This window comes from Lupinus angustifolius, chromosome LG07 (genome assembly GCF_001865875.1).
Source record: "Lupinus angustifolius cultivar Tanjil chromosome LG07, LupAngTanjil_v1.0, whole genome shotgun sequence".
In the NCBI taxonomy this organism is placed as follows: Eukaryota; Viridiplantae; Streptophyta; class Magnoliopsida; order Fabales; family Fabaceae; genus Lupinus; species Lupinus angustifolius.
The window spans coordinates 17,515,997-17,528,308 of record NC_032015.1 but is presented as its reverse complement, the minus strand read 5'-3'; the positions used below and the strand labels follow the sequence as shown (position 1 = coordinate 17,528,308).

The 12,312-nt window shown below is 34.7% G+C and overlaps 2 protein-coding genes across 3 annotated transcripts in view; one reads left to right on the top strand and one right to left on the bottom strand.

Moving 5' to 3' along the window:
• Positions 154 to 5,818, bottom strand: LOC109352529 (purple acid phosphatase 15). Of its 2 annotated transcripts, none has more exons than XM_019594544.1 (7): positions 5,431 to 5,692; positions 4,328 to 4,519; positions 3,372 to 3,705; positions 3,044 to 3,261; positions 1,983 to 2,173; positions 1,174 to 1,458; positions 154 to 590 (listed from the first exon to the last, which is right to left on the bottom strand). In XM_019594544.1, the coding sequence occupies exons 1-7, from the start codon at positions 5,690 to 5,692 to the stop codon at positions 444 to 446; spliced, it is 1,629 nt and encodes a 542-aa protein (XP_019450089.1). In that variant the 3' UTR covers positions 154 to 443. The 2 variants fall into 2 exon arrangements, with proteins under 2 accessions (XP_019450089.1, XP_019450090.1); XM_019594545.1 differs by having other exon boundaries at positions 473 to 588; positions 1,171 to 1,458; positions 5,431 to 5,818.
• The window catches only part of LOC109352531 (ER lumen protein-retaining receptor-like), a 4,764-nt gene continuing 767 nt past the window's right edge, over positions 8,316 to 12,312 (top strand). Inside the window, exons 1-4 of the mRNA XM_019594548.1 lie at positions 8,316 to 8,530; positions 9,353 to 9,618; positions 9,743 to 9,858; positions 11,457 to 11,530. Coding sequence (XP_019450093.1) covers positions 8,440 to 8,530; positions 9,353 to 9,618; positions 9,743 to 9,858; positions 11,457 to 11,530 — 547 coding nt within the window. The 5' untranslated portion in view covers positions 8,316 to 8,439. The remainder of the gene's footprint in view (positions 8,531 to 9,352; positions 9,619 to 9,742; positions 9,859 to 11,456; positions 11,531 to 12,312) is intronic.

Genomic DNA, 12,312 nt, shown 5'->3' with positions numbered 1-12,312 from the left:
GGTCAGAAAATATAAAATTGATATATGTTTAATTCATATTTTACTTTTCTGATCAATCAGAAGCAAGTGGTACTCGGAGCGCTAGAAACTTGAGACAATTGATGTGACTAAGACTATTGGAGTACTAGAAACTTAAGATAATTGCATTAAGAATACTGAGCATTTTTTCAATTTTCATTACCATTTTGATCAAATTCTTCCATTAATTTCATTCAACATACTCTATGTAAATGGCTAATAGATCACACATTTTATTGTAGTATTAGGCACTACTAAAAGGTAACATAGAAAACCTTAACAAAAGATAGAATGTGTCCCTATTAATCTCTTTTGTGACATTCAGCACTTTGTAATCTCTACAGAAGTTCATATTCACTTGTCGAGACTTGAGAATCATGCCACATGTTCATGAACGATAGCGAATGTACTCCTCCTCGCGACTCTTACATAGCAGCAAAATATTCTCTGCACACCTTCTGATTAATGGGGCATAGCTGAGGTTGTCTTACTATGTAAATTTGATCCCCGACATCATTGTACGAGTCCTGATTTCGGTACCATGACCACAAAGCCCATGTTTCATTTTTTACCTGCATGTTACATATTGAAATGCTCCTCAGAGATTATCATGAGTTTGATACTTTACTCAATCAAGTTAAGATTATATATGCTAGAGCCTGCTTGGTTTCGATATATAGTAAAGTGAAATAAAATCATACAAACCCAAGGGCTATTTGATAGTGTTAACAACATTCTAGTTTCAGGATCACAAGTTCCCGAGGAATATGTGCTTCTAAAGGATCGTTTATAATGTGTCCAATTACGAAGTTAGTTCAATACATATGGCTAGCAACGAGAAAAAAGAAATACAATAGCTAAATGATGATGGACAATACCGGTCAGCCATAAACTTTGCGTTTGTGGATGAAATTCTCCGAGAAGTGTTAGAAGTCGGCACTATTACTTATACATCTATTTCCATCAACTTCGGGACAACTTTGCTATTTGGGTTATAAATATTGAAGTTGTCCCAAAATAGTCGGAAATAGATGTCAAATTATCTTTTTAAACAAGCACTAATCAATAGCATCAGAATCCAACATGATATAGCAGAGTTATTAATGGTTTAATATGCATAAGGGGTAGGTTGGTAAGGTTTAAGGGAAATGGTACCTCTAGAATCCCATAGCCAAAGCTACTTTCTCTGAAAGCGCTGTAGTCTGGTTGGCGATCCCAACAGAACTTGCTCACTGCCGGGCCAAATGTAAAATTTGTTGCACAGAAGCCACCCATATAAGGATCAGGAGTACTCGATGGATCAGGACAGTGACCAGGCTCGTCTGCGAATTTGATTGCCATCTTCTCTCTGTTACCTCCATCTCCAATTGTAATATGTACAGGACCACACGGATCTAAATTATAATTATAAACCCGATTCGACCTCTCGTAAGCATGGATCTGGTGATTAATTTAAGTACCAAACAGTTAAGTAATGACACTTAGGTAGAAGAGATCATAAAATTCATGGTAGTTTGAAAATCATATAAATATTGTCATATATGACTAGTATTAAGTTATTAACCTCTGAAAAACATGCTTATGGCAAACAAAGGTAGGAAGCAGATCAAACATAAACCCATTGCTGATAAAGATAGAAAAATAAGGTTCCATTTTGCGGCACAAAGATCATTAGATTCTATGGTATTCAAGTTGTATTATATAATCCAAGCTATATTATACAATTACTGTATACTGCTGCCAAGCCTGACATAAATAGGCAGCTTAAACTTTTAATTAACGCACAAATTCAGTCTACAAAAGAAGAGTAATAAATCGTACCGAAGAAAGAAAAAATGTAATAAATGGTTCTTTTTCTTAAGCACAAAACATTTTTACTCCTTTTCACTGCTAAGGAGGTCCATAAGATTTAAGGGAACAAGCTTGAATGGATAATGATCATTTTAATGATTCGGATAACTTACATGTCCATTAAATACTATATCGACACCATATGAGTATAGCAGGTCTTCTACGTGCACCCTCATACATTCTGCTTCTCTGTAATGGGCCTTGTAAGTACTGTACCATGGTGGGTGCCAAGCAGCTACAAGCCAGGGAGTTACCGATCTATCAACACTAGCCAGGTCTCTCTCCAGCCACTTATATTGTTCACCTGTCAAGGAAATGGGCCGTCTCAGGTATGAAGATAGGAAAAAGAACGACTGCGCTAAGTTAACTGTGATCGATTGTTTCGGAAAATAGAACATCTGATTGTAAACTGAGACCAAGAAAACCTTAAACTGATTAGAATGAGAATATTTAGTACATTCAATGACCTAGAAATCATTCTTTCCTACATAACTAAATATTAATGATTATCACTCTTTCTATAGCAGAATCTTCTCTTGTATTTTTCCTCTTTGATTGTTTTTACTTTTAAGTTCAGTAACTAAAATATATGGCCTTGTCCCTGAATTTTGGATGATATTGTCTGGCTTATTCCGCAAGAAGTTTTGGCTCCTGGAAAAATGCGAGTTTTATCGAGATTTAGAAACTTCTTCGAGGTTCAGATTGACATGTACTTATTACATAGGTGAATCTGGTATTCACTGCTATCCAAAAATGCCATCCACATCCTTCACAATTTCAATACAGTGAAGTTTCATTCGAGTCATCCTCTCAGCCCTCAAATATTCTTATCTTTTTCAGTGTTTATTCTGATAGAAATTCAATGAAATATTTCCATTTTCAGTATCCATTATGATGGAAATTAATGAAATTTGGACACGTTTTTCATATACAATAACCACTTCATTTAATGATATTTACTTGTTCATTTAGTCAGTGTAGATTAAAACACTAATTAGCTTCGCAAAGTGATTAATGATCAAGGATTTTGGAAAACCATAGCTTACATTCTGACTTGTCTTTCAAAGCAATGCTTGAAACGTGCCGGATAAATCATTACTGATAAATAATAACCCGAAACAAATCGATGTAAGACAAGTAATTATACAATACAAGAAGAAGAACATGGAAATACCTGTTCTAGCATAATCAGTATAAGCACCAAGCATAACAAAATGAATGCCCCCAGCGTTGAATGAGTAGTAGAACGTGGATGAAGATCCGCTTTCTTCAGAAGGGAATGCGAATCTAGAACTGTAAGCCACAAATTGCTTATCTTCTGCCTGTTTCTCAATTTCATGATTTCCTTCTACCACCATCATTGGAACTTTAGAAACTAAATTCTGCATAAACCTGGAATCATTTAGTTATAGCAGCATAAGCCGATATAAAAATAATAACACTGACACTTTCTCACTACCCTTTAAACTATTTCTTAGAATTTATATAATTCTTCCATGTACCTTCCCCAATAGTCCCATCGAGGCTGGTAGGTTTCATGTATAGGAGATTGCGGAAAGGAGCAACTATAACAGTCAGAGCCGGTTCCATTTGTTAGGTACAGATTCGCATAGGTTACATCTCCGATCAATAGAAGAAGATCCGGTTCATTACTAGTCAGGTGATTGATGGTAGTAGTTGTATTATAAGTCAGACCAAGATCGCCTACAACTGCAACTCTGCCGGGGTAACTCTTCGGACCAGAAATTGGCATGGTCCTGAAATAGTAGATATCACTCATGGCTTCTAATGAGGGATCTCCACATTGATAATAGTATACTGTGCTTGGTTCCAATCCTACAATATAGTGGAAACTAGTTTCAATAAACTTTAATATGTAACATTCATACAATAGTATCTAAGCCTGATCCTGGTAGAGTCAGTTACATGGACCGATCTACGTCATTGAGCTCTATCTAACATCAAAGTTTCACCCGAACATGAAAAAGAAACTGCAACATATACAAGCATGCAGGAAGTTACTTGAAGTATTAAGCATGATTTTAAATTGTGATAGCGGTAGCGGTTGCAGTTGTTTTACTTTTATCACAATTGTAGACAATTGCAAGAAAATGCAACTAATGCGGCTACAAGCCTACAATTACTGTTGCGATGGAGTTGTAAAGACAACCAAGACAAACAATATTGGAGCCTCAATTCGAGTTATGGATTGCGATTTAAAACCAACGTATTAAGATTTCTCGGTGGCGGAAGGATGTAGTGTCCAGAAACATGGACCAAAATTATACTGATAACTTACTTTTATCAAGGTTTATGCACTCTTTCATCCTACCAAATACTAAGCTACTAAAGCCAGAAAAAAACCAAAACTCACAGAAAAGTAGAAACAGTTAATGAGTCAGTTATGTTCTATGTACTGTATATAAGAAAAGTGGAAAACAAAAAGGAAAAGGCTCACCTCTAAGCCGAACATGATGGATGATTCCAGAAGTGTAGTTCTGAAGGCCTTCATAAGGGTAAAGTTGATTGTAGATGAGAGATTGGCCTTTAGCTTCACGCACCAATGCAGTCCTCGACGTTCCATAATGAACAACACTTGATACAGTTTTAGGGTCTAATGGCTTAATATTGTAACCAATTTGAAACTCCCCTAAATTATAGTCAACAAACAACATTAATATAAGTGTTGGAATAAGATTATCAAAACCCAAATTTATTTAAGAAAACCTACACCTCCATTCATTATCTAAATAGCGATTGCAATCGTGACATGGTTGTAGAGACTACTAAAAATGCAATTTTGCTACCGCGATAATAAGCCTTGCACCAAGGGCGTCTTCCTACCAACATCCAAAGACTAATACCTTTCGAGACGTAGGGATCACCAAAGTAAGTTTTGCCCATGATTACCAGCATCTGTCATTTATAGTATGCACTGCGTGTCACACGTATCAAGTTCGCCTTAAACAAAGGTTTGTAACACTAACCTAAAAGGTGACAAACCACATACTCATATTGTATACCCAATAACTAGCTTTTGTCCATTAACATAGTAAGAATCCAACCCAAACATCAAGTTTAAAGGACTCTACTATCTACCAACTATTTTGGGACCTTGTTTTTTTATATAACCAAGGGTATCTTTCAGAGGAACTAATCTCTTTCGGTGTGCGTATTAACATAGGAAGAATCCAACTCAAATATCAAATTTAAAGGACTCAATTATCTACCAACTATTTTTGGACTTGTTTATTTTTGTACAACCAAGGGTATCTGTCAGAGAAACTAATCTCTTCCTTCCGGGATGCATGATTGTCACTCTCACCTCCTAAAAATCAAATCTTTGACCTTTTGGCCTATCTGGAATTAGTCGGGCCTTCCACTACCAAACCAACGCCTTGTCGGTGGTTTTCGGAACTTATTGGTATGCTATTATTAGTACTCTAAATTAATTATTCTCACTCGTGAATAACCAATCACAGTTTTGTAAAATAGAAAACTATGAAAAGCAAAATCAAGAGTAATACTAAATACCAAAATAGAATTAAGAAATAGAGAAACCTGTAATCCAAGAGACCCAAACAGAATGATATGAGGTAGATAGAGACAGTGAAATCTGCTCAGGCTGAAAACCATGAACATTGCGGCGAACACGTGGATCAGTGTCTGGTAAATCGATTGCAACAGCGCGCAAAGAAGGATCAAAAGGAACAGTGATAGGAGGAAAGGGACCTTCAAGGGTGGTTGGAATATGGGAATAAACAAAAGTGAAGAGAAGATTGAGAAGAAGAGGTAAAACAATATGTTGATTTGAAAGAATCATGGTAATAATGAGATAATGATGAGATTTTGAAATTGATGATTAGAGAGAAAGGAACAGGAACAGGAACATAGTCACACGTGAGGAGCCTTGGAACTAGGAACTGGATGTCTATACATGTTGTCGTTACCGTTCATAACAGTTTGTAGTGGGGGACAAAATATATTACCATTTTAAACTCGAAGCGATGGATATATAAGTTAAGAAAACATAATCTACCTCTTAATTATCCATGTTATAAAAATCTAATAGTTTAGACACTTGTTGGAAGGGTTGAAAGGGGTAGATGAGGGATACTATTGGTAGTAACAAATAAAAAAAAGATCTATTGATTGTTTTTCTATGGAGGAACAGTTTGGTCGGACAGGAGGTTCGGGTAAAGATTCCTTAAATTCTGGCCAAAAGTTTTTACCTGAAAAACTTCTCTGATGATTAAATTAAATCATTAAGACTGGAGAAGTAATGTTCGGGAGCAATAAATGAGGGACATGAAGTAGTAGAGATTAATGATGACAAGTGATAAGTTCAAAGTGATACTTTATGTTAAGGGAGACCCCTATTTATAGTGTTTGAAATGATGGATGACATGGCTCTGGAAGGTATTGTTGGCATGGTCGACCATTCTGGTCTGTCGGGGTCTGTTTTTCCCGTATCAGGCGGATTTGGCAGACCCGTACTCTGTGTGTAGTTGAGTTATAGATGGTGTTAGTTCTGGTAGTCATATTGCAGTCTGTCATTGTCGTGTTGACAGGAGTAGGTGGGATTGCAAGTGGCGTGACAATACATTGTTGGCGGCATGTCAGAGAGAAGTGATCCCAGACTCAGCCTAGTGTGCCCGAGAGAGAGGACTATACAAGCAGATAGAATTCTAGAGGACCGGGTAGAACACTAACTCATTCAAACCATGGGAACCATTAGATTTTCATAGAATAAATAACTAAGATACGAAACAGATTTTTTTAACTACTTCTGAAGTAAGTGGATCCTCCCCTTTTAAATTATAATTCCACTACATCAAAGTTGTTAAAAATTGATTGGTTGTAAAAAGATTGGTATATATTAGTGGGTATGGACTATACAAGATTTGTGTTTGTATTTCTAATATAGTAGTATAGAATCTAGTTTCAGTTGTGTTATTTTGTCCAACTTCGATTCCAAATGTTAATCGATACCTTAGTTCTTCTTTCCAATTGTTAGATGTAGTGCAATAGTTGTGAGTTGGGGTTGTAGGAGTTGTCATTGTAGTGGTGAGGTGGTGATCAGAAAAATGATGATAAGTAAGAAATATTTCTTTGATTACAATAAAATTACACTTCTACCATTAAAAATAAAGAGAAACATGCACTTACCTCTCCATTAATAGAGACGATATTTATTCGTTCTTTCGGTGTGTAGGTTAATGAGAGTATTTTTGGGATTGCATTTATAGAATGAATTAAGATGGGGTGTTAGACCGTTAATCCAACATATTGGGAGTTAAAATTTGCAACCTTTGATGAGAAAAAAAACATGATTACTTAGTGATTGATAATATGCTATATTTGGTCTAAAAGTTAACTGGTTGATTTTGATTTAGAGGAAGTTGAGTATACAAACTAATCAAAGAAAGTTGTTTAGTTTGGATTGAATTTTTACGTTTTGATGTGCATAACCTGAATCGAACCAACTCATCCAAGTTCAGGTTGATTTGGTTCGAATCATGGGTTACCATCACATTTTTTAAAGAACAAATAGATGGAAAAATTTGAAGATACAAACATTGTATATGGGTGAGAAGAATAAATTGAATAATAATGATGCTCTTCAAGGGTCCTAGAAGGGTTCAATTTTTTTAACCATGTAGGATTCATATTCATTTATATTTATTTTTTGAATAATAATAATGTGTCACTGAGAGTGATATATTTTTTGTTTGTATATAGAAAATTGTTCTCTAATTAGAATATGATTTTTATTTCTACAAAATCCTTAAAATAATAAAAAAAATAAAGAAAGAGAGAACATATTAACCAACAATAAAAAGAGGAAGAAAGTGCAGCGAATCTATTTTATTCATATTAAAAAAGTGACATTTAATAGCGCTTGCTTAAGTGAGCACTGTTAAATGTATATTTTCAACTATTTAACATCACTCGCTTGAGTAATTATTACTAAGCTTCCAACTATTTAGCAGTACTAGCTTGAGTAAACGTCATTAAATATGTATTTTCAAACATTTAACAACACACGCCTGAGAAAACAATGTTACTGAGAATGCTAATATTGAAAGTAGATAAATGGTGAATTTCATTTAAGTGAATAAAATATCTCATGGTATAAAGAGATAAATTATCTTCCTTTATCAGTAAAATCATGACACACTTTCATCATTTTCTAAAAAATTAAAACTAAACAAAATAATATATTTATCGTATTTTTACTTGCTGAAGGAGATAAATAAGATATTTATTATTCCCTTCCTTTAAAGGTAAAATGGTGAGTAAAAAGAAGTTGAGATGCTCTCATGACCACTTGACCCTAACGTTATTTTTTCCATATATAATTTAATTATTAAATTCTGAAATATATTAATAGAATAAAAAATTAATGCATCGTGTAGAAAAAAATCGTTGTTTTGATAGTAATTTTATAACAATTCAAAAGAGGAACGCGAAATCTCACACATTCTTCAGTGTTCTTCTTCTTCTTCTGCATCAATTGTTTTGACTCAACACACTCGATAATTTTCAGATCCGATCCACACAGAAAAAATGAATATTTTCAGATTAGCTGGTGATATGACCCATTTGTTCAGTGTCCTTGTTCTTCTCCTCAAGATCCATACCATCAAATCTTGCGCTGGTATCGTTTTCTCTTTTTCTTTTTTTTTTCCAATTAATTTATCCGATTTTATCAATAGAATAACTAAAATTATTGAAATTATTATGTTTTTTGTTGTTGTTGTTGTGATTTTATACATTATAATTTTGATGTATCGGTTTTAATGCAGTAATTGTTGTCAAAAGATAAGACATAAATGCATAGAATATTTGATAGGCATGTCACTATCGGTGTTTTAAATTGTCGTTGCTGTCGTGGTTGTGGTTAAGGTGCGATTTATTGTCATTATGTGAAATTGTGGCAGATGTTGGTGGAATTGTGGTCGCGATTATGTTGTAGAGGTTCCGAAACCGCAAAATTGTGGTTGTAGAGTGGAATTTAAAACACTTGTCACGATGGTCGATGGAGTAGAACAAAATTTACAGCAGTAGCCATCAACATAACTGTGGTTTTTTGTTTTCATATTTTGACCAAGGGTTGACTGTGATATTGTCCTCTTTTCTTTTTCCTTCTGTGAACATTTCATAGTTACATGTTTCCCTCCTTTAACTGACGTATCGCACACGGAATTTTGCGTATCGTGCACTGAATTCTGTCTATCATGTACTGGATTCCTTGTATCGTGTACCAAATTCCATGTACCGGGTTCATCATAAAGTAAGTTTTGTAACAATAATTTATAAACTGACGAACCACATAGATGGAACATTCGGGTGCATCCTTTTACTGTGACTTTGGATGCATCCTTTTACTGTGACTTTGGATGCATCTTATTTATATGCAGGTGTCTCATTCTGGTGAATTTTTTTACTCTGACTTTGGATGGATCTTATTTATATGCAGGTATCTCGTTGAAGACTCAAGAACTCTATGCACTTGTCTTTGCTTCTCGCTACTTGGATATCTTTACTAATTATATATCCCTATATAATACCACTATGAAGTTGATATTCTTAGGAAGCTCATTTTCTATTGTGTGGTACATAAGGTACCACAAGATTGTTCGTAGGACATATGACAAAGAACATGATACCTTTCGTCATTATATTCTTATACTGCCCTGCTTACTATTGGCTCTAGTTTTCCATGAGAGATTGACATTTAGGGAGGTTAGTATGCAACTGTTTTTAGTCTTTGTCTGTAACTGTTGCCTAACTATTTACATAATGCACTGTTGACTTTTCTCAATATCTGATTGTGCTTAATCTCCCATAACTTTTTTACATGGAATAGGTGATGTGGGCATTTTCCCTGTATTTGGAAGCTGTTGCCATACTTCCTCAACTAGTATTGTTACAGAGAACTAGAAATATTGACAACTTGACAGGACAATATGTGTTTCTTCTTGGGTGAGCTATGGTCATTTATCTGATTTTAAACATTATCATGATTCCATGATTTTTGTGGTTCTTAATATTGCATTTAGTGTTGGAATTAAAACTGTTATGTTGTGATGGTTTTTCACCTACTGATCAACAGCCAAATAAGTGAAAATGTTGAAATTATATGATTTAGTCAATTAGGTATATGGAGAGAAAAGAGAATGCTCAAAATAGCAAAATAGAAAAGGTATTTAAGTTTTATTCTTATTGTAAATGATGTGATATAAAAGAATAACACTAACCTCAATCTATACTAATATTAGACTCCTAATTAGATAATGAAACAAATCATAAAATGTAAGAAAATCAATCCTTAGAGATCTTCTAACTTCTAAGATACTCCAAACTAATCTAACATATAATTATATTATAATATCAGACATCGTCTAGATATTCTCTAAAATATAATTTAAGATATTGTGCGATATTTTCATATGTTCTAACAGATACCATCTTCATTTATATCTATCTCCTACATTGCCCAAGTTCAGTAATGGATTCATGCAAGATGGAGATGGGAGTCACAACTTTTATCTAACATAAAGAAAATCATAGCATTTTTTCTGATGTATGTTACTGGTTCCAAAGATGGTGCTCCTAACTTACCTAGATACAGTGGAGCTGATGCAGACAACTAAAAGAATAGAGGACATTATGAGTGTGGTCTCCATCGGCCAGCCTGTCCAATGCTTATTAGCTTCAGTAGAAATGCTCAACCAGTTCAGCCTTTTATTACGATCTTGAGCTGAAAATTTTGATACCTGGGATCTAAGTTCCGACTGCTTATGTCATCATGGTCCCCAAATGCGCAACTAGGTCAGCTTAAGTCATGTGTGCTATTACAAAAAGCAGCAGATGCGGAAATTGTATCAGAGGAACCCTATATTCACATGTGACACATAGGCTTAGTACCTAAAATCCCTGACTGAAAGTTAGGTTTTCTTAGTTGTCTTCATCTTCTCTTTTCTTAACTGGTTCCTACTTTCGCAGCCGATTAGTAGGACTTCAAAGTACATATCAGATTATTATTTTTCAGTATAGCCCTTAGTCATGGTCGCACAAGCCCAGAGATCAAGAGTTGATCCAACTAAAACACTAACCTTAATTTCCCAAGGTTACATGATATTAGCGCTCCAGTTCCCAGAATGAATAAAATGATGATCCCTGTCTTTTTATCCTATTAGATTTCCATGGCTCATGGCATGGGCATAAGAGCGGTACATTAGAACTATCAGCTAATCAACTAACTGTATACATTAACATTAGAGCTATATGTTTTACAAGCTTGTAGTATTACTTTTGCTTGATTCTGTCTAAGGAATTAATATGAACCCCATCTGGTATTACTTTTGATACTGTTAGTTTCCAACTCTTTTAGGGCCTAATAAAGATTCACTTTTTAATTCAGGTTCCACATATCTTTCTTCCTATGTGATTTTGTTCATGATGTGATGCATATGCATTTTTACCAATTCTTATGAGCTAGTTCAGTTCACCTGCAACTGTTCAGAAATCTGTGGAATATAAAAACTAATACTATACATTTTTTGTATGGCTAACTGCAGTGCATATAGAGCACTATACATTCTCAACTGGATCTACCGCTACTTTACTGAGCCCCATTTTATCCATTGGATAAGTATGATTCTTTCTTTTCTCATGTTTTGTGGTTATCATTATTGTTTTATGCTTTTATGCTTATTAGTAACTACATGTTCTTTGCATTAGTCAATATATTTCTCGTGATTTGGCATGTGACCCTCTTTGTTGCATATTCTCATTTTTCACGCTATATGAAAATGTCGAGACTCCACGAGTATTGATAGCATTTGCTGTATTCCTTATCATTTAAAAACCATAACACAAGCCTGTCTTTGCAAGCCCTTTGAAACACTTACCAAGTCCATCTTGAATTCACAGCCTAGGATTCACTACTGAAGAGGATATCCTTTATTCATGTGCACGGTATAGTAAATTATAAGGCCCATGAGATGGGTTTCTATTACAAATGTTGGCATATCAATTTAGGGCATTCCATTATTGCTTCCCATGTTTGACTGCCAACTTGGTGCAACGGTAAAGTTATTACCTAGTGACATGAAGTCGCATGTTCGAATCTAGGAAATAGGCTATCGACTTGCAGGGTTAAGCTGCGTATATGTACTCTCTTTAGACCCAACTAAGTAAGAGTTTCGTGCACTGAATCGCCCTTTTTAATCATTGATTGTGCTGTCTAAAGAGAAATCACTTGTATTTTTTAACAAGTGAGAAAGGAATTTGTTTGTAGTAGTACAAATACATGAATGATAACCTAAGCTTCGAGTTTTTCTTCAAATAATTGATGTATTTCTCCTTAACTTGTGCTGATTGATACTCAATCAGAAAGAAAGAGTGTGTAATTATATGCCAAAAACTCAAGCC